Genomic DNA, 21770 nt, shown 5'->3' with positions numbered 1-21770 from the left:
AGCATGTCGTTCAGCTTCCATGTGTTTATGCTGGGGTTTTTTTCTTGTGATTCATTATGCTGTCTGAAAAAACGCATGTGATTTTAATCTCCTTAAATTTGACTTGTTTTGTGGCCCTACATGTGACCCATCCTGGAGAATGTTTCATGTGCACTTGAAAAGAATGTGTATGCTATTGGTTTTGTATGGAATGTTCTGTGTATATCTCTGTTTATGCCTTCTGGTCTAAATTGTCATTCAAAAACATTATTTCCTTATTGATTTTCTGCCTGGATGATCTATCCTTTGAAGTAAATGGAGCATTAAAAATCCCCTGCTATTTTTGCATTACTGGCGGTTTTTCCCTTTATGTCCACTAACATTTCTTTTATGTACTTAGGTGCTCCAATGTTCGGTGCATAGATATATACAGTTGTTATATCTTCTTGTTGGACTGATCTCTTTATCTTTATGCAGTAATGCCCTTCTTTGTCTCTTGTTACAATTATTGTTTCAAAGTAATTTTGTCTGATCTAAGTGTTGCTACATTGACTCTTGTCCCCTAACCACTTCTATTTGCATGCTGTATCTTTTTCTATGCTTTCACTTTATTTGTATGTGTCTTTAGGTCTGAAGTGAATCTCTTGTAAGCAACGTAGAGATAGGACTTTTTTTTTTAACCCATTCTGTCACTCTATGTCTTTTGATTAGAGCATTTAGTCCTTTTACATGTAATTATTAGTAAGTATGTACTTATTGTCGTTTTGTTCATTGTGTTGCTTTTGTAGGTATTTTCTATTCCTTTCTTCTCTTGTTCTTTCTCTGTGGTTTAATGGTTTTCTTTAGTGTTATACTTGGGTTCCTTTCTCTTTTTTATATATCTATTATATATGCTTTGATTTGTGGTTACCTTTCATTGACATATAATGTCTCATGTGTACAGCAATTTATATTAAATTGATGGTCACTTAAGTTCAAGCACATTCTAAAAATACTAAATTTTTATTCCCCCAATTTTTATGTGTATGAGATCATATTCCACATTTTTGTGTATCTCTTGAGTGAATTTTGTAGAAATCATTGATTTTTTTTTTAAAGATTTTACTTATTTATTCATGAGAGACACAGAGAGAGAGAGAGGCAGAGACACAGGCAGAGGGAGAAGCAGGCTCCATGTAGGGAGCTCGACGCGGGACTCGATCCCAGGTCTCCATTACCACACCCTGGGCTGAAGGCGGCATTAAACCGCTGAGCCACCTGGGCTGCCTGAAATCATTGATTTTACTACTTTTTATTTTAACCTCCACACTGGCTTTATAAGTGATTTATCTGCTACCTTTACTATTAGCTTGCTTTTACCAGTGAAATGTTTTCCTTTCAAATTTCTTCCAGTTATGCCTTTTCTTTCCAAAGAATTCCCTTTAATGTTTCTTATCAGGATGTTTTAGTGATGATGTATTCCTTTAACTCTTGTTTGGGAAGCTCTTTATCTCTCCTAAGTGATGACCTGCTGGATAAAGTATTCTTGGTTATAGGTGTTTTTTGTTTGTTTGTTTTTTGTTTTCCTTTCAGCACTTTGTAGGCCAGAGGGGTTGGCATGGTATGCTAAAAGTTTCTGCTGGAAAAAAAAAAAAAAAAAGTTGATAGCTTTATGGGGTTTCTCTTGTATATAACTTTTTTTTTCTTGCTGCTTTTGAAACTCTATCATTACTTTTTGCCATTTAAATTATTAATTGCCATTTAAATTATGTCTTGCTGTGGACCTCCTGGGCTCATCTTCTAAGGGGCTTTCTGTGCTTCCTGGGCCTGGATGGCTGTTTTCTAAGTTTTTTCTTTTGTTTTGTTTGAGAGAGCACAAGCCATGGGGAGAAGGGCAGAGAGAGAGAGGGAGAAGCAGGCTCCCCGCCGAGCAGGGAGCCCAATGCAGGGCTTGATCCCAGGACCTCAGCATCATGACTTGAGTGGAAGGCAGATGCTTAGGCAATTGAGCCACCCAGGCGCCCCTTTTCAAGTAAATACTCTACCCCCTTCTCTTTCTTCTCTTTCTGGAATCCCTATAATGCAAATGTTATTAAGCTTGATGGTATTGAGTTCCCTTAATTTATGCTCATTTTTTATTCTTTTTATTTTTCTGTTAAGCGTGGTTGCTTTCCTTAGGATCACTGATCTGTTCTTCTGCATCCTCTAATCTGCTGTCCTTTCCCTCTACTGTTAGTTTAATTTCAGTTATTGAATTCTTCGTCTCTGGTTCTTTTTTATATTTCCTCTTTAAGTTCTTACTGAGTTTATCTACTTTTTTTTAAGTAGGCTCCACGCCTGGCATGGAGCCCAACTCACGACAATGAGATCAAGACCTAGCTGAGATGAAGAGTCGGACGCTTAATGAACTGAGTCACCCAGGCATCCCTACCCACATTTTTCTCAAGGTTGGTATCTTTATGACCATTACTTTGAATTTTTTTTTTAGGCATAGCTATGACTTACCTATTTCATTTAGCTCTTTTGTGATTTCTATTTTCTTTAAGACATATTCCTGTGTCCTTTTTTTGTCTTAGTCTCTGTGTTTGTTTCTATGGATTAAGGAAGTCAGCTACGTCTACTGGTCTCTTGAAAGTAGTGACCTTGTGTCCTGTGGTGTCCTGGAGCACAATGCCCCCTGGGCACCAGAATCAGGTGCTCCAGGGGTGTCCCCATGTAGGCTGCATGTACTCTGCTGTGTGGCTATGTTTGCCTGCCCCTAGTCAGCAATAGCCCACTTTGCCTGCTGTGGGCACACCACACAGGGTATAGGGTATCAGGTGCCTGGTATCAATCAATATGGGGCTTGCAGGTGGATGGGATCAGCAGTCAAACTAGGTTTCTGCTATCAGCCTTTCTGCTGTACTTGAGGGCTCTTAGAAGGCCAGGGCTTTCTCCCGGTGGCCCACAGAGGTTTTCATTGATGGGCAGGGCCGGCAGTTGCACTAGATGTGGTATTCATCTTTCTGCCACAGTTATGGGTGCACCAAGCAGCAGGGCTTTTTCCCTGCACAGCCAGGAATCACAAGCTGAGCTGAAACCAAGAGTCAGAGGCTTCAACAACTGCACCACACAGGGTGCCGCAGTACATTCAGATTAATACAAAACATAGACATTTATTGTGAGAATATTAGAATATACATAACATCAAAAAACACCCAAAGATAACCAACCAGAAGGAATTTTTGCTGTGTAACCTTTTTCTCCTGTAATATGCAAATCCTGCCACAGAAGCCTCTTAACTACAGGGATGTCCTTTCTTTATTTGAACATTACAAACACCAATAAATACTAGGGGAAGCTGACAGAGCAGTATGTACAGGAACTCCTAAAAAACCAACAAACCACTTTCCAGAAATTGCATTTTATCTCCTTGAGCTGCTCAGATGTCCTCACAGAGAATCTGGCCTAAGCACTAACTGTAGTCAGCTCCCCTTCCTCTTGTGTTTCCTCCACAAGCAACCTTCTCACACCTTAGTGGAGGGTAGGGTAGGAGGGCTCAGGGCTACTGGAGGCTCTCCTTCCCTGAGACTAGACAGCTGGATACTGGTGAGAACCAGCACTAACACTCCATACTTAACTTGCTAGCACCCCGTGTGCCACCTCTAAGTTCCCCTGCAAACCTGCATCATCTAACCCTTCTGCCTCAGCAGGTCTTCCTCACCGAAAGCAGCTCTGGCAGGGACTGGTACCACTCCCAAGTGACTCCTGCCATGATGGGGGGGGGGGGGGAGAACTCAATATGCCAGTGCACCCCTGGTTAGAGATCAGCCCCACACTGGGCTTCTGCACTCAGCACTGAGACTGCTTGAGACTCTCTCTCCCCATCTCTGCCCCTCCCCCTGCACTAAAATAAAAATCTTTTAAAAAATAAAAAACCTGAATGTACAGAAAATGTAATTCAAAAATACTCGTCAGCTACAAGCTAAATACATAGAAGTCTCATTAGTGGGAACAAGGAAAGCTTTGAACTTAGTATCCACTGGCTGTCCACAGCAGCTCTTGACTAATCCAAGCATGGTGGCAAAACAACAGAGAATCTTCGACTCCCACTCTCCTTAGGAATATATTTTTCTAGCTATATTTGACTATGTCCTAGTCAGATGTCCTTTTCACTTGGGTATCAAAACTACTAGTCACATCATGAAGAGCTGCCCTATCTTAGGCATTTTGCTGCTTTCTCTTTTTTTGCTTGAGGAAAACATTGTTTCTCAGATTACTACAGAAAGCTAACCCAAGTAGTAGTCTCTGGATGTTTGGTTTTCACCTTTAATATAACATGCATTGGCTTTTTAAATGAACTGTCCCACACCGAATCACAGGAACTTAGGAAGTATCTTTTAACGTCAACACGAACTGGAAAGCAGCTGTGGTTGCCAATGCTGGTTTCTCAAAGTATGTGCATCTTCAATTCTAGCTGAGCTTGAATTGCCAACACCAGAACTGACTCTGGTACAGGTCTGCCAGACACAAACTCTGAGATCACACAGCCATGGCATCATCACTAGGGAGTCAAAACAGTGCTCCTGGTGGCCAGTGCCCTCCCTGCTTTAATTCTGGATAGAGTTGGGCTTGGGATGGCATGATCATCTGCTGTTAAGAATAGTGATGCCCAGTTGAGTTTGTTGAAGGGCTCTAGGCTTGAGCTCAGTCTTTCTCATTTAACATCACACGTCTGTAAGGTGCCTAGATGAGCTTGGAGTGTGGAGAAGTATGGATATGTGGCTGCATACAGAGACCACGGATGAGAGGAGACAGATTCCTAAGCCTCTGCTGGCTCCCCTAGGGCTGCTTATTATTCTCACATTTAAAAAAGGCCATCCAGAGATATTTTCTTGAAAGAAGTGTTTATTATTTTTATTGGTCAAACAGTTTCAAACAAATTCAGAACAAGTTTTCACATTTTGAGCCTTTAGTGCAAAGACACCGTGTCATGCGTGAAAGAAATGCTGATCCAGTGGAAGCTCCCCTGATGCAATTAAAATATTGGGATGATCAGGAGGAAGGAGACTTGTGTGACAGAAATCTGCTCAGAAATCCTCTTGAAAAAGGACATTATTTAAAGCTCATTTTAAGGTTTTTCACAACATAAATGTGCTTATTAAACAACTTGTGATCTCAACTCCTTAATTTCAAAACAAAATACCCCAAGTATCAACTATCCCTCTAAATAAAAAAAATAATCAATTTATACTCTTCTTAAAAGAACTCTAACAATGTAAAATAAGTTCCAATTCCATATATATATATATGTACATTTATAACTTAGGTGCTCTTTTGCTCTATATACTTTTATTCATGCAACATTGACAGAGGACTGGACGTGAGGCCCTACAGGGGCCTCTCTGAGAAAGCAGTGTAGCTTCTCACTCTGGCAAAGAACAAGGGGGTGTACATCTTGTCGATCTCAAAAGCAGTAACTGCAGTCTCACCAGTGGATCTGGAAGGAAAGCACAAAATCAACAGTCACGAGGAAGTTTCAACTCATTCAAAATCCTCACGTATTTATAGGGGAAGGTTTATCTTATGCTTCTGTCTTTTTTACTTTTAATTCATCTCAGTAAATTCTAAATGACAGAGGTATGACAAGACAAAATCACAGGCTACAATGTATCACTCAGACTGTGTTCCCAAACCAGGGCCTAACACACAATCTAGATGCAGTTTCCAATCAGTCAGGAATTTTCTGAGGAGTGCTCATGAGTCTGCCACCTGGGCCCTCTCCAATCCCCAAAGAAAAGCAGGCAGCCTGCGTGGTAAGACTCCCTGCTCTTCCCTCTAGGAAAGCAGCATTGCCTGGGACAATCCTTTTCTAGCAAATAACCTTCTTGCCCCTGCCCTCCCCTTCTACGAAAACCTTCCATTCTGTACAACTCCTCTGAGCTCCCCTCTACTTGTTAGATGGGACGCTGCCCAATTCATGATTTGTTTATAAAGCCAATTAGACAATTAAAATTCACTTGGTTGAATTTCTGTCATTTAACAGATTTGGTGGCACCAACAGGATCCAAAGTGAACTTCTGACAGCATTTGGGGACGATGAGAACATAGGCATGGTACCTGAGAAGCTCTGGAGTTCCTATCTTTGTCACCCTGTTGAGGGGCATGCGTAAGTTCCTCTCGATTCTGAGCTTTTTGGTCACTTGTTGACATCCAAGCTCCCCATCTAAATGGTATTCCATTCCAGGGCAGGGCAGCTTGAGCTGGCAGATGGTTATGCCTGCAGCCCAGTCCAGCTGGCATATTTGTCCAGAGCCCAACTGAGCCCACAGAAGGGCCTGCCAGAGCCAAGTCCCCAACCCTGCAGGCCACAATATCTGGTGGAAAAGCAACATGCTGTGGGAATCGGTGGTGGTGTGCACAGGGCCTTGCGGCCAAGACGCGGTACTGCCGGAACGGCAAGGTGCACAGGTCTGTCTGTCTTGTTTTGTGTAAAGCCTATCACTAGCGGGGATCTTGGGAGGCCAAAAAGCCGAAAGAATTGGTGGGGATGGTTTGAGTTTTTTAAAGGCTGTTCAAAGTGTTCACCACCTTAAGAAGACCTGGGATAGGATAAGTTGGTGGTGGAACAGGGTATGTTGGCAGAGGTCACCTACCAATCTCAAGAAACTTTCCAGGCAACGAGGCACACTGTAAAACATACACAATCCCCTACCCCATAGCACAGCCCTTGCAGGTGGTAGTTCAGCTCAGGGAAACCCAAGGGCTTAGCTAATGCCTCAAGCATGCCACCTTCTGGCTCATCTGCTTATTTCATGTCTAAGAACTACAGTCCCAGAAGTTTTAGATATTTAACAGAAACAACAAAATCTTCCTAAGCTTGTCATGTGTCCCGAGGAACTCGGCCTGGTAATTGTCAGGATGGGTGCCCCAAAAGAAGGCTGATGTGGGTTAACTCTGTGGCTAGGGTCCTACCAACCTGCTGTCAGCCCTCAGAGGAATCACAACCTGGAAACATGATGGCCATTATGGGGAATGTTCCCATTAGATAAGATCATTGAAGAAGTCCACTTGAAAGCAAGGGCTTCCAAACCAGACAGAATGGGATACCCATTTTATTTGGCATGCAGAAGCCTCCAAAAGGTTTCAAAGTTCTGAAACAGTTTCATTGAAAGATTTTATTACAAAAAGTTAATGTAAAATGAAAAAGAAAAAAAAAAAAAAAAGGTAGGTACCTAAAACAAGCCTGTGAGACTGACATCATTCCTGTTTCCCATCTTCCTCCTTTGGGTACTCATTCTAATCCGAATTTCTTTCCCACTCTGAAGAGACTACACAAACATAAACAACATTGTGCCAAGTTAATGGCCTTACAGACACCCTGTTATCTACCTTCCAAGCAGGGCATCAGGTGAGCCCCTCCCAGAGTTGATGAAGCCGAGGGCAAACTGCTGATAAACTATCCTATTCCTTAGTCGAGAGTGAACTGGCATATACCAGATCGTGCCGAGGGGATGCCGGGAAAACTGGCAGGAGCCAGCAAAAGGTGAAAATTCTTACTGGAATCAGCTCCTCCAAATCTCAAAGAGAAAATAAAATGACACCATCCCTTTCCTTCTAAATCCAGATCCACTGTTTACCGATCCCTTCTCTCCCAGGGACATCTACTACCTTCTTGCTTGTCTGGTTTTACATAACTGGGCCTGACTTTCTGCCTGCTTGGGACATGCAGGATGTTGGTTCTCTCTGGAGCCATCACTGTGAGTGATTCTAGATTCAGGGAAGTTGATAAACTTGTACCCTCCTTGGAGATCCACCTTTTACCCAAAGGAGGCTCTTCAATACTGCCAAAAATGCTTAAAATTAAAATGATGTACTCCAGGGTGAAAAAAGCAAACTGAGGATATCACAGTTGAGTAGATGCAGCAACCTACAATGCCATGAAGTCACAATCTAATTCTCTGGACTGAATTGAAAGCAATGGTCCTTACGTCACAAATCTTTACAAAACCAGAAATGCAGTTCTACAGGTAACTGAAAGTTCCCCTATGCCCTTACCAATCCCAAAATGCCCCATTTATCTCAAATAGCTTGTAAATGATTGGCTTTAGGAAACCAAATTTCTTTGAGAAGGAGCTTGCATTTTTCCCTGTGCCTTTTAAATCTCAGTGTTCCACCCGGGCTTCCCCTGAAATTCTTTAGTCGATCTCTTTACAATGCAAACTTAAGGAGATGATTCTTTCAAGAAAAAACACAATGGGTGAAGTCATTTGGAACTCGACTTACCAAGGACAAATACAACACTGAAGTGTTTTCTCCAAAGATGTGTATAAAGAAAAGCCTTATCCACGCAGCCAGGTAACCTCAACATAGTCCATTCCATCTATCAGAAAAACAAACTCACATCTGACTTTCATAAATCCTTTGTCTAATTTAGGCGGGACTTTCAAAACAAGCTATAAGGTCTCTGAGTCTGTCCATGTGTGTTTTACTTATGAGGTACTTTTCACTTCTAGATGCTATCGCTGAAATGAATTTGTAAAAGAGCTCTATTTAGTGGGTTTGAAGGCAAGTGCCTTTAAGGATGGGCATTCTGAAAATCATAAAGAATGTGATCCAGGAAGATGGTGAAGAGTAGGGTCCTCAACTCACCTGGCCCCACAAACTTACCTAGATAACTTTCAAAACATCCTGAACACCTATGAATTTGACCTGAGATTTAAAGAGAATGGGTGGAATGCTATGGAGAGAAAAGTTTTTGTTTCTAACAAGGTAGGAAGATGGAAAAAAAAAAAAAAAAAGAATAAAATGGGGGAGGGAACCACAAGTAGCCAGGCTAAAGCAGAGGGGGTGAGAGCCTCTGGGGCAGGAAAGCCCAGCCCTGAAGAAGCGGGAACTTAAAAAATTCGTGTAACAGTTTTCCCTGACTGAAAAGTGCTTAGCAGAGAAATTGGGCAGAATCACAGGAGGGGCACCCAGGGGAAAGCTCACCACAAATCGCAGTCCGGTATCGGTAAAGGGCTGGAGCGCCCTCTGGGGCATTTGGGATAAGACAGTCGGGTAGGCAGGCCGGCTCCAGAGCTTCCCTTTAACCTAGATCCCAGCAATGGAAGGAGATGGCTGTGCCCCTTTCCCTTTGGTAGAGGTGGTCCCGGGGAGTGAGGATCCAGCAGCACAGAGCCCTGGATCCCAGGGCACCCAAGCAGACAAACCCAGTGATCCTCCATAGAGATTTTGTTACTGCAGAATTGAGATCTAATCAGGCCAAAATTAAAAATAGATTAAATGAGATCCAATCCAAACTGGATGTTCTAACTGCTAGGGTTAATGAGGTGGAAGAGACAGTGAGTGACATAGAAGACAAACTGATGGTAAGGAAGGAAGCTCAGGAAAAAAGACAAAAACAATTAAGAGCCATGAGGAAAGACTTAGGGAAATAAATGAGGGTTTGAGAAGAGGGAATAGACGTCTAATTGGGATTCCAGAAGAGGTGGAGAGAGAGAGAGGACAACAAAGTATATTTGAACAAATCATAGCTGAGAACTTCCCAAATCTGGGGAAGGAAACAGGCATTCAGATCCAAGAGACAGAGGACCCCCTGCCAAAAATAATAAAAATTGTTCAACACCTCAACATTTAATAAACTTGGAAATTTCAAAGATAAAGAGAAAATTCCTAAAGCAGCATGAGACAAGAGATTCTTAACTTATATGGGGAGAAATATCAGATTAACAGTGGACCTCTCCACAGAGACCTGGCAGGCCAGGAAGGGCTGGCATGATATATACAGGGTAGTAAATGAGAAGAACATACAGCCAAGAATACTTCATGCAGCAAGGCTGTTATTCAGAATAGGAGAGATAAAAAGCTTCCAAGACAGGCAGAAACTGAAAGAATATGTGACCACCAAACTGGCTCTGCAAGAAATATTAACGGGGACCCTGTAAAATAAAGAGGGAGCCCAAAGAAACAATCCACAAAAACAGGGACTAAATAGGTAGGTAATACGATAACTCCAAATTCATATACTTCAATAGTTACTCTGAACGTGAATGGGCTAAATGATCCCATCAAAAGACGCAGGGTATTGGACTGGTTAAAAAAATAAGACCCATCTATATGCTGTCTACAAGAGATTCATTTTAGACCTAAGGATGCCTCCAGTCTGAAAATGAATGGGTGTAGAAACATTTACCATTCAAATGGTCCTCAAAAGAAAGCTGGGGTAGCAATCCTCATATCAGTAGTAATACATACTTAAAGGGTCTATCCAACAAGAAGACCTAATAATCATGCATATTTATGCCCCTAATGTGGGAGCTGCCAAGTGTATCAATCAATTAATAACCAAAGTAAAGAGATACTTAGATAATAATACACTAACAGTAAGAGACTTCAACATGGCACTTTCAGCAAATGACAGATATTCTAAGCAGAACCTCACCAAAGAAATAATGGCCTTAAATGATACACTGGACCAAATGGATTTCACAGGTATATACAGAAGTTTACATCCAAATGCAACTGAATACACATTCTTATCAAGTGCACATGGAACTTTCTCCAGAATAGACCACATACTGGGTCACAAATCAGGTCTCAACAGATAACGGAAAGACTGGGATTGTCCCCTGCATATTTTCAGACCACAATGCTTTGAAACTAGAACTCAATCGCAAGAAGAAATTTGGAAGAAACCCAAACAAATGGAGGTTAAAGAGCATCCTACTAAACGATGAATGAGTCAACCAGGAAATTAGAGAAGAATTAAAAAACATTCATGGAAATGTAATGAAAGTGAAGATACAACCATTCAGAATATTTGGGATAGAGCAAAAGCGGTCCTAAGAGGGAAATACACTGCAATACAAGCCTCCCTCAAAAAATTGAAAAAAAAACTCAAATACACAAGCTAACCTCGCACCTAAAGGAATTGGAGAAAGAACACGTAAAACTTACACTAAGCAGAGGAGAGATAATAAAGATTCGAGCAGAACTCACTGAAATAGAAACCAGAAAAACTGTCGAACAGATCAACAAAACCAGGAGTTGGTTCTTAGAATTTATAAGATAGATAAACCCCTAGCCAGCCTTATTAAAAAGAAAAGACTCTTGGGCAGCCTGGGTGGCTCAGCGGTTTAGTGCTACCTTTGGCCCAGGATATGATCCTGGAGACCTGAGATCGGGTTCCACATGGGCTCCCTGCATGAAGCCTGCTTTTCCCTCTGCCTGTGTCTCTGCCTCTCTCTCTCTGTGTCTCTCATGAATAAATAAATTAAAAAAAAAAAAAAGACTCAAATTAATAAAATCACAAATGAAAGAAGAGAGATCACAACAAATACCAAGGAAATACAAACGATTTTAAAAACATATTATGAGCAGCTATCTGCCAACAAATTAAGGCAATCTAGAAGAAATGTACACATTTCTGGCAAACCACAAATTACCAAAACTGGAACAGGAAGAAATAGAAAATCTGAACAGGCAAATAACCAGAGAGGAAACTGAAGCAGTCATCAAAAACCTCCCAAGACACAAAAGTCCGAGCTAGATGGCTTCCCTGGGGGAATTCTATCAAACATTTAAAGAAGACATGATACCTATTCTACTAAAGTTGTTTTGAAAGATAGAAAGGGAAACACTTCCAAATTCGTTTTATGAGGCCAGCATTACCTTGATTCCAAAATCAGACAAAGTCCCCACCAAAAAGGAGAATTACAGACCAATATCCCTGATGAACATGGATGCAAAAATTCTTACCGAGATACTAGCCAATAGGATCCAAGAGTACATTAAGAGGATTATTCACCATGACCAAGTGGGATTTATCCCCGGAATGCAAGGGTGGTTCAACACTTACAAAACAATCAATGTGACAAATCACATCAACAAGAGAAAAGACGAGCCATATGATCCTCTCAATAGAGGCAGAGAAAGCATCTGACAAAATACAGCATCCATTCCTGATTAAAACTCTTTAAATGCAGGGATAGAGGGGATATTCCTCAATATCTTAAAAGCTATTTTATCCTGATGAAGCCATCATATTGGTTTTAAGATGAAAAGCTCACAGCAAATATCATTCTCAATGGGGAAAAACTGAGAGCCTTTCCCCTAAGATCAGGAACACGATAGGGATGTCCACTCTCACCACTGCTATTCAACGTAGTACTAGAAGTCCTAGCCTCAGCAGTCAGACAACAGAAAGAAATAAAAGGCATTCAAATTGGCAAAGAAGAAGTCAAACTCTCCCTCTTTGTAGATGACATAATACTGTATATAGAAAACCCAAAAAGTCCACCCCAAGATTGCTAGAACTCATACAGCAATTCGGCAATGTGGCAGGATACAAAATCAATGTACAGAAATCAGTTGCATTTCTATACACTAACAATGAGACTGAAGAAAGAGAAATTAAGGAATCAATTCCATTTACAATTGCACCCAAAACCGTAAGATACCTAGGAATAAACCTAACCATAGAGGTAAAGAATCTATGCCCAAAAAAACTACAAAACACTTCTGAAAGAAATTGAGGAAGACACAAAGAGATAGAAAAACATTCTATGCTCATGGATTGGAAGAATAAATATTGTGAAAATGTCTATGCTACCCAGGGCAATTTACATGTTCAATGCAATCCCCATCAAAATACCATAGACTTCACAGAGTTGGGACAAATAATATTAAGATTTGTATGGAATCAGAAAAGACCCCAAATAGCCAGAGGAATATTGAAAAAGAAAACCAATGGCAGGGGCATCACAATGCCAGATTTCAAGCTGTATTACAAAGCTGTGATCATCAAGACAGTGTGGTACTGGCATAAAAACAGACACATAGATCAATGGAACAGAATAGAGAACCCAGAAATGGAGTCTCAATTCTATGGTCAACTAATATTTGACAAAGCAGGAAAGACTATCCATTGGAAAAAGGACAGTCTCTTCAATAAAGGTGCTGAGAAAATTGGACATCCACATGCAGAAGAATGAAACTAGACCATTCTCTTACACCATACACAAAGATAAACTCAAATGGTTGAAAGATCTAAATGTGAGACAAGAATCCATCAAACTGCTAAAGGAGAACACAGGCAACACCCTTTTTGAACTTGGCCACAGCAACTTCTTGCAAGATACATCTATGAAGGCAAGGGATACAAAAGCAAAAATGAACTACTGGAACTTCATCAGCATAAAAAGCTTCTGCACAGCAAAAGAAACAGTCAAAAAGGAGGCGGGATCCCTGGGTGGCGCAGCGGTTTGGCGCCTGCCTTTGGCCCAGGGCGCGATCCTGGAGACCCCGGATCGAATCCCACATCGGGCTCCCGGTGCATGGAGCCTGCTTCTCCCTCTGCCTATGTCTCTCTGCCTCTCTCTCTTTCTCTATCTGTGACTATCATAAATAAATAAAAATTAAAAAAAAAAAAAAAAAAGGAGGCGACCCGCGGCGCCCTGGGAGGGTTGGCCCTCCGATGGCGGGTCCCGTGCAGGCCGGCGGGGCAAGAACCCTGGACCTGCTCCGGGCCTTGCCCCGTGTGAGCTTGGCCAACGTAAAACCAAATCCAGGCTCCAGGAAACCGGAAAGACGGCGAAGAGGTCAGAGAAGAGGTAGAAAATGTGGCCGAGGCCATAAAGGAGAGCGGCAGAGAGGAACCCGGCCCAGACTGGGTTTTGAGGGAGGCCAAACCCCATTTTACATTTGAATCCCAAAATACAGGTTTAATGAAGGTCATAGCTTCAGACGCCAGTATCAGCCTTTGAGTCTCAATAGATTGCAATATCTTATTGATTTGGGTCGCGTGGATCCTACTCAACCTATTGACCTAACTCAACTTGTCAATGGGAGAGGTGTGACCATCCAGCCACTTAAAAGGGATTATGGTGTCCAGCTGGTAGAGGAGGGTGCTGACACCTTTAAGGCGAAAGTTAATATTGAAGTACAGTTGGCTTCAGAATTAGCCATTGCTGCAATTGAAAAAAATGGTGGTGTTGTTACTACAGCTTTTTATGATCCAAGAAGTCTAGAAATTCTGTGCAAACCTGTTCCATTCTTTCTGCGTGGACAACCTATTCCAAAACGAATGCTTCCTCCTGAAGCACTGGTACCGTATTATACCGATGCAAAGAATCGTGGTTACCTGGCGGATCCTGCCAAATTTCCTGAAGCAAGACTTGAACTTGCCAAGAAGTACGGCTATATTTTACCTGATATCGCTAAAGACGAGCTCTTCAAAATGCTTAGTACTCGAAAGGATCCAAGGCAGATTTTCTTTGGTCTTGCCCCTGGATGGGTGGTGAATATGACAGATAAGAAAATCCTAAAACCTACAGATGAGAATCTCCTCAAGTATTATAGCTCATGAATTCTCTTTCAAGAAAGCAGAGTTGTAAAAGAGTTCTGGAAGAAAAGGGACTGAAACATAGATATTTCTCATGGTCTCATCTTGATTTGTGATTCTCTAGGTGTTGATGATAATTTCCCCTGTAACCCTATTTCCATTTTTATCTAAAATTGAAATAAAAAATGCAATAAGCAAAAAAAAAAAAAGAAACAGTCAACAAAACTAAAAGACAACCTACAGAATGGGAGAAGATATTTGCAAATGACATATCAGATAAAGGGCTAGTATCCAAGATCTATAAAGAACTTATTTTTTAAACTCAACACCCAAGAAACAAACCATCCAATCATGAAATGGGCAGACATTTCACCAAAGAAGACATAGACATGGCCAACAAGCACATGAGAAAATGCTCCGCATCACTTGCCATCAGGGAAATACAAATCAAAACCACAATGAGATACCACCTCACACCAGTGAGAATGGCAAAAATTAACAAGACAGGCAACAATAAATGCTGGAAAAGATGTTGAGAAAGGGGAACCTTCTTACACTGTTGGTGTGAATGTGAACTAGTGCAGCCACTCTGGAAAACTGTGTGGAGGTTCCTCAAAGAGTTAAAAATAGAGCTACCCTACAACCCAACAATTGTACTGCTGGGGATTTACCCCAAAGATACAGATGTAGTGAAATGCCAGGACACCTGCACCCCAATGTTCATAGCAACAATGTCCACAATAGCTAAGTGTGGAAGGAGCCTCGATGCCCTTTGACAAATGAATGGACAAAAAATGTGGTGTGTGTGTGTATATATAGATATATATATATATATATATCTATCACAATGAAATATTACTCAGTCATCAGAAAGGATGAATACCCACCATTTGCTTTGACGTGGATGGAACTGAAGGGTATTATGCTGAGTAAAATATGTCACTCGGAGGAAGGACAATCATCATATGAATTCACTCTTATGGGTAATATAAGAAATAGTTAAAGAGACTAGAAGGGAAAGAAGGGGTATTGAGTGGGAAAAATTAGAGAGGGAGACAAACCATGAGAGACTCCTAACTCTGAGAATCAAACAAAGGGTTGCAGGAGGGAAGGTGAGTGGGGGGTTGGGGTACCTGGGTGATGGGCACTGAGGAGGGCACTTGATGGGATGGAGCACTGGGTGTTATGCTATATGTTGGGAAATCAAACTTCAATAAGAACAAATGAAGGAAAAAAAAAAGAATGTGATACAGAAAACATTTGATATAAAAGCTAGATTATGGTTGATGGTTTAATTAAAACAGACATGTTTTTAGTTATTAACATTAAATATAAAACTTAATCTACCTTAGTTTACTAGTCATATAAATTCATATTCTCTCTTATTAGATATGTCCACACAAAAAATAATAGCTTAGGGTAATGACTGAATTTGTCTAATGTTTAATAAAGTGTCTGTAGGTAATCTAAACATCACTCAAGAAAACAGGTAAGCAAAACAGAAGTTTAGAAACAAGCTTTTCAGCAATAATTATGTCTACTTAGTTTTCCCAGGCCTTTTTGTTTTTTGATAATCTAAAATCTTAAAGTTTTAAAATGATGAATAAAGTTAAATCCAATCAATACCTAGATCTTTTCCAAATAAGATAAAGTACTAAAAACATTAATTAGTAAATTTTTGGCTTCATATTACAGAGAAAAAATGTAAAACAGTACATGCTTCTAGAAATTTTATAATGTATCATTAATATACACATTTAAAAAATGCTAGTGTAAAAGTTCACAATTGCTTACTTCTTAGTTTTCACTAGAAATTAAAGCTTCTAAGGGTTAAGAATTCTATTTCATATGTCATTAAAGCTACTAAAATAAGAAAAAAAATTAATTTTTAAAAAATTTTAAAAATAAAAAAATAAAAGTAGTAAGGGAAAAACATCTTTGTATGCCAAAAAAGCAGGATGTGCTTTTCATAAAATAAAGTATGAGAAATAGAGATGTATTTTTTGTTGAGGAGAAAGAGTCTGTGTTGTTTAAAAGGAAAAAAAGGGACTAAATGGGAATGTAGAAAAGAGGTTGTAAAAAGGTTTGTGGAAACAAATCTTTGAAAAAGAATTTTAATGAGTGGTCAAGCTGGTTAAAATTTAAAAATATTTTTTAAAAATGAGTTTTAATATTCAAGTAAGATGGTGCAAAATTAGAATCTGGCTTTTGCTTTGTTAAAAAAACAAAGTTTTCTTGGACATTGGTCTCCTTTTGATAAGACTGCAGTTTCATAATGATCTGTAATCCTACTTATTAGGCAAGTGCTTTTAAAGCACTTTTAAACCTTTTTGAAAAATTTTTGACAATCTTCCAAAGGACTTGTTAAACTAATGAGGCTTATTCAACTATGCAAATTACCAGGGAAGCACTGCCAACTAAGTTAATACTAAGCCTTCTTTGTGGCACTTATATAGAAAGTCCACTCTGCTTCCACAAAAATGGCCCCTGATCACCAGACTTGCAATCCTGATGTCCTTGTAACATGGTAACAGCCTGCTTCTAAATTGAAGACACTGAAATGAGTGAGCATTGACCGCAAATTAAACACACACTTGGGGTTATAGAAACCCAAGACAGCCCAATTCTTCCTGGCTCTCTAGCAAATCCCATATTTTAATTTTTGTATTCCTTCACGCACCATAGCACATTTACAAAGACTCAAGTTATAAACAGACATTGATAGACTTCTTTAAAATGACAAAAACAGTCTACCAGCAATGTGTGACCTATTTGGTCACCACCAATCACCTCCCCACACCTAAAAACCTATTTTTGTTCCCAGGGGCCTCAAAGCTCGGTCTTCTGGACCCTTTGAACACTTGGAGCTGTACTTCAATCAACTGCCTGCCACTTAGTGTGGCTTATCATTAGGTTCTTGTTATTGTATGTGTGTTTTCTAGATGGGTTGAGATTTCCCTTGTTGTATGACTGATGCCCTCACAGGAAAAACCAACCAATCAACCAAACTTTAAGAATATGTTTCCCACTTAGGGTATAATTTCCACTATCTCCAGTGATCAAGGCAGCCATTTCACTGGACAAATCATTTGAGCCCAACAAAAACCCTACAAACTTCTTGGAATTCTATCACATAAAGAAGGTACACAACCTTCTGGTCTCTTGTTGCCTCATGCTTGTATGACGACGAGCTACTATAAATCTCTAATGTCTTATGCTCAGGCCTGTGTCAACCACAGATTCAAGAAGCTTTCCTGGATCCCAATTCAAAGAAACCTGTTAGTCACAGAATTTGGTGAGTGTATAAACGTCACCAGAGGAAAATCACACTCCAGCCCCACTGGAAAGAAGACCTTAGCAGGTGCTCCTGACCACTGACACTGCTGCAAAACTAAAAACCATTAAGTCTTGGGTACACAGCATACAGAGAAGGCTCCACCTGGTCCTGTACAGATGCTAGAGACCTCCACATCAAACTGATGAGGAAGAGAAGTAGCTGACAGACAGGCAGGCTGATTCCACCCCAAATGATGGATGGAGACTTCATTCGCTAACTAAACGTAAACCCCTTTCTCCTTTTCCTTTCCTTCACTCTGGCCTTGCCCTGGAAAGACAACACCCTCATCTGTATCTCCCAGGCTAAGGGAGGGGGTAGTGGGTATAACCTCTGGAATTTAAAACCACCTTTTATTTCAGGCTAGGAGAAGATCAAACTGTGCCTCTAAGCAAAATAAGGGATCTCTTTGGTTGACTCTCCTAAATTTACATTGTTGGAATTAAAAAGGAGACATTCATGATTCAGATTCACTCTTTTTCATAGGTCTCTATTTCCCTGGTTAGGGATACAAATAAATGAGGCTATGATCAATTCTCAAAATTACTGCAAAGTCTGCTGCTAAAGCAATAGTAGCACAACAAAGATCCTAAGACTCTCCAGCCAAAGTTGTCCTTGATTATCTTTTAGCTGAGGCAAGGAGGTGGATTGTCTGTGTTGTGGCCAATACCACCTCGTATGCTTGGATTTAACACTTATGGTGAAGTTAGAACTCAATTATAGAAGATCACTGAGCAAGGCACTGGGCTTAAAAAGATGACTCCTTCAGCAGAATCTTTTTTTGACTATTTATTTTTGATTGGTTTGGTTGGGTCTTGGGGACCATGGCTCTAAAGTATACTCCAACTATCGGGGATTATCCTAATAATAATAACAATCTATGGTAATAGTATTCTCTTTGGTAAATTATATTCTCTGAAAAGCTTTAAATGTATGTTCACTGTCACTAATCACCAAATGATTTAAGTCTGGAACATAAACCTGATGTTGTGACTATAAATATCATAGAGATTAAGGAAAAGCATCATGACCTATAGGAACCACACAAAGAACAACAATAGCTGTGAGAACTACAAAAGGGTAATTGAGAGTTAGTGTAATGCCTTAAATTTTGGTCACATCTCTCAGTTAGGCTGAGAGTCTAATAAAAAGGAGGAACTGTTAAAAAGAAAACCACAGGCCCCAAATGGCATCACTCAGAATGAGTTTCCAAACCAGGGCTTAATATATAATTTAATTGCAGTTTCAACCTTCCTCAGAAATGCAGTCTTAACTGGTAAGTCAGAAATTTATTGATGGGTACCCACCTGAGCCCTCTCCCACCCCTCAAAGGAAGAGGAGGAGTCTGCATAAGATGCTCTGCTCTTCCTTCTAAGGGAAGTGTCTTTGCCTGAAACCATCCTTTTCTTTTGCTAATAACCTTCTTGCCCCACTCTTCTTTTATTAAAACCTTCCATTTTGTACAACTCCTCAGAGCACCCCCATTCATGCATCATTTAATAAATCCAATTAGATCTTAAAAATTTACTTGGTTAAATTTTTGTTATTTAACAAGCATACTGTAAAAAGCTTGAAAAATTTAGAAAAGTACAAAGAAAAATCACTCCTCATTCTACCACGTAGACATAACAATATGAGGTATGGTTGACCCTTGAACAACATAAGGGTTGGGTGCCAAACTCCCACAGTTAAAAATCCGCATATAATTTCTGATTCCCCAGAAACGTAACTACTAATAATCTACTGATCAGAAAGAAGTCAGTAATCCTGCTTTTAATTTATCATTCTGACATATGCATTTCATCACATTATTAAATACTCTTCAGAAGCCCTTTCTAGTGCCTGCATAATATTTCACTGTCTGCCTGTATCACAATTTCCTTAATAATTCCCTTTCTGTTGGAGATTTAGGTTGTTTGGTAATTTAATATAATGTAATATTTTTTATTATGTCCTTTGAACAGATTCCTTAAAAATTCTAAGTAAAAGGCTACAGACATTTTAAGGATTTTGTTAAAATGTAATTTAGGAAGAATTATAATCCTGGAATAGAATTTGATGACTTAATATTTGCATGATCGACAGCATCATCCCAGTTGGGAGGGAGCGGAAGCAGATGACAAGTAATACTACTACAGTCTTTATTTTGTTCCCCAAAAGGGAAAAATAAACAAAGGCAGAAAATTCAAGCGACTTTATAAATACAGTAAGGAAGTCAATGTCACTGTTATTAGTTACAAAAGACACCTATTATAATGTCCTTTTTTCTCTTAAAGCATGATGTTTTCTATTTCTTTGGTACTCCCTGAGTTTGGTGTCTTTCTTGAGAATAAAAAAAAAAACATTCCACTGCATATTCACTGAGAGAAGCTAAAAGGAGATATACGACTGGTAAGTTAAGAATGAAAAGAAAGAAAAATACTTTCTCAGTTCTCAGGACCCTCCATACAAGAGGACAAAGGGTGGAAACAGGATGCAGGAAGTTTGCAACCCAGTGGTCGAGGTTGTGAAGTAGGTTAATAGAAGGTGACTTCAAAACTTGTCTCTCAGAATTTTAGATTCAATTTTGGAACTGAGAGACCTTGACTACACACAACATTTTTTCAAATCTAACAACAGCAAATCTCACTATTCACATAAAATGATGTTTTACTTACTTCTATATTGCTCCTTTCTCTCTCACATTCTTCTGTTCCTTAATCCTAACACAAAGAGCTTTAAATAGAAACCCCCTAATAGATTTGGCTTTGGAACACATGACATCTTTTTAGAAGACTTACTCTCCTAGCTACAATTTTATTAAAATCAGTGCATAATCCCAGAGGATTATGGAAACTGGAAATAAAGTAAAAGTAAAAAAAAAAAAAAAAAAAATTGGTAAGAATGAAACACAGGAGAAGAAAAAAGATTTGATGTTTTAAAAAGGCCTTAAGTTAATGAGTAGGTAATGTACAGACGGCTTAGAGGTGGACTGAGTACCATTCTGCTCACAGAGTGCTGCTTTCACTTCCAAAGTGGTGGCACCCATTCCCATTCCTATTCCTACAGGCACTGAGGAGAGTTCCACCTCCTGGTCCACTCTTTTGGTGCCTGACAGAATAATACCCTTACCAAAAAGACTGTCATTGGCCAGGAATCTCTCCCTGGCACCATTATCATGCTGGCAGCTCTCTACATAAAGCACAGCAAACTCTGGAGGCATCTATAGTAGCAGTACCATTTAATTATACTTTGTAATGTAATGTTATGGAACATAATGTTTTATAATATAATGTTGACTCATAGGACTTTAAAACCTATCAGAGTTTTCTAAGCCTGACAGGAAGTACACATTTATTTGCAACTTTGGTATTTGTATGATATTCACCTACTTGTAAGTAACATGACAAGAATGATGTATCCAGATGAGTTTGTTGAATCTCTGGTGGCCACTGGAACACAGCTGGAGCCCCACATGGAAACTCTGATCTGCTTCTTGTACAGGGACCCGACGGAAGTATCTGTATTTATAGTCAAGTGGTTTCTATAAAAGAGAAAGTGTATGAGCTATAATGAAACCTCCCCTCATTGATACATAATATGTTCCTATAGTATTTATATGTAAGAGTGATACTAAAAGTAACATAATAACTGCACATGGTACAGGGTTCTTGGGTATCAAATGAGAAGGTGTATGAGGCCCTGAAAAATGTTAAGCACTCTAAAAATAAGGTTTTTCTCTCCATCATCATCTCAGTTAATCAACATAATAACCCTAAGTGTTAAATATGATTGTACAGCAGCCCCGGTGGCTCAGCAGTTTAGTGCCGCCTTCAGCCCAGGGCCTGATCCTGGAGACCCAGGATCAAGTCCCACGTCCGGCTCCCTGCATGTAGCCTGCTTCTCCCTCTGCCTGTGTCTGTGCATCTTTCTCTCTATGTGTGTCTCTCATGAATAAATAAATAAAATCTTTAAGTAAGTAAGTAAATAAATAAATAAGATGGTACACTGCTATTTAACGGCTGAAAGACTGAAGACACCAGGAAGATTAAACAAATTAACTAAAATTACACAGTAGTTTCAGAGTTGGAAATGAAAACTTTTGTCTTCTCCATGTAAGCCTAACATTTCCTTCAACTGAAAATATGGGAATTTTTAAAGAGGCAAAGTGATAAA

General features: G+C 39.8%; 1 protein-coding gene and 1 long non-coding RNA gene across 2 annotated transcripts in view; one reads left to right on the top strand and one right to left on the bottom strand.

Moving 5' to 3' along the window:
• The first annotated feature begins 2344 nt into the window (after nucleotides 1-2344).
• Nucleotides 2345-21500, top strand: LOC119874183. Its single transcript, XR_005367864.1, has 3 exons — nucleotides 2345-2405; nucleotides 5984-6106; nucleotides 17106-21500. It is a non-coding gene; the product is annotated as an uncharacterized LOC119874183 (long non-coding RNA).
• Nucleotides 4828-21770, bottom strand: part of FBXO9 (F-box protein 9) — a 48365-nt gene continuing 31422 nt past the window's right edge. The window contains 2 exon segments of the mRNA NM_001160299.1: nucleotides 4828-5437; nucleotides 20987-21138. Of these exon segments, the coding sequence (NP_001153771.1) occupies nucleotides 5329-5437; nucleotides 20987-21138 (261 nt within the window). The 3' untranslated portion in view covers nucleotides 4828-5328.

The sequence above is a fragment of the Canis lupus genome, chromosome 12 (genome assembly GCF_011100685.1).
Source record: "Canis lupus familiaris isolate Mischka breed German Shepherd chromosome 12, alternate assembly UU_Cfam_GSD_1.0, whole genome shotgun sequence".
NCBI lineage: Eukaryota > Metazoa > Chordata > Mammalia > Carnivora > Canidae > Canis > Canis lupus.
This window is presented reverse-complemented; position numbering and strand designations above follow the sequence as displayed.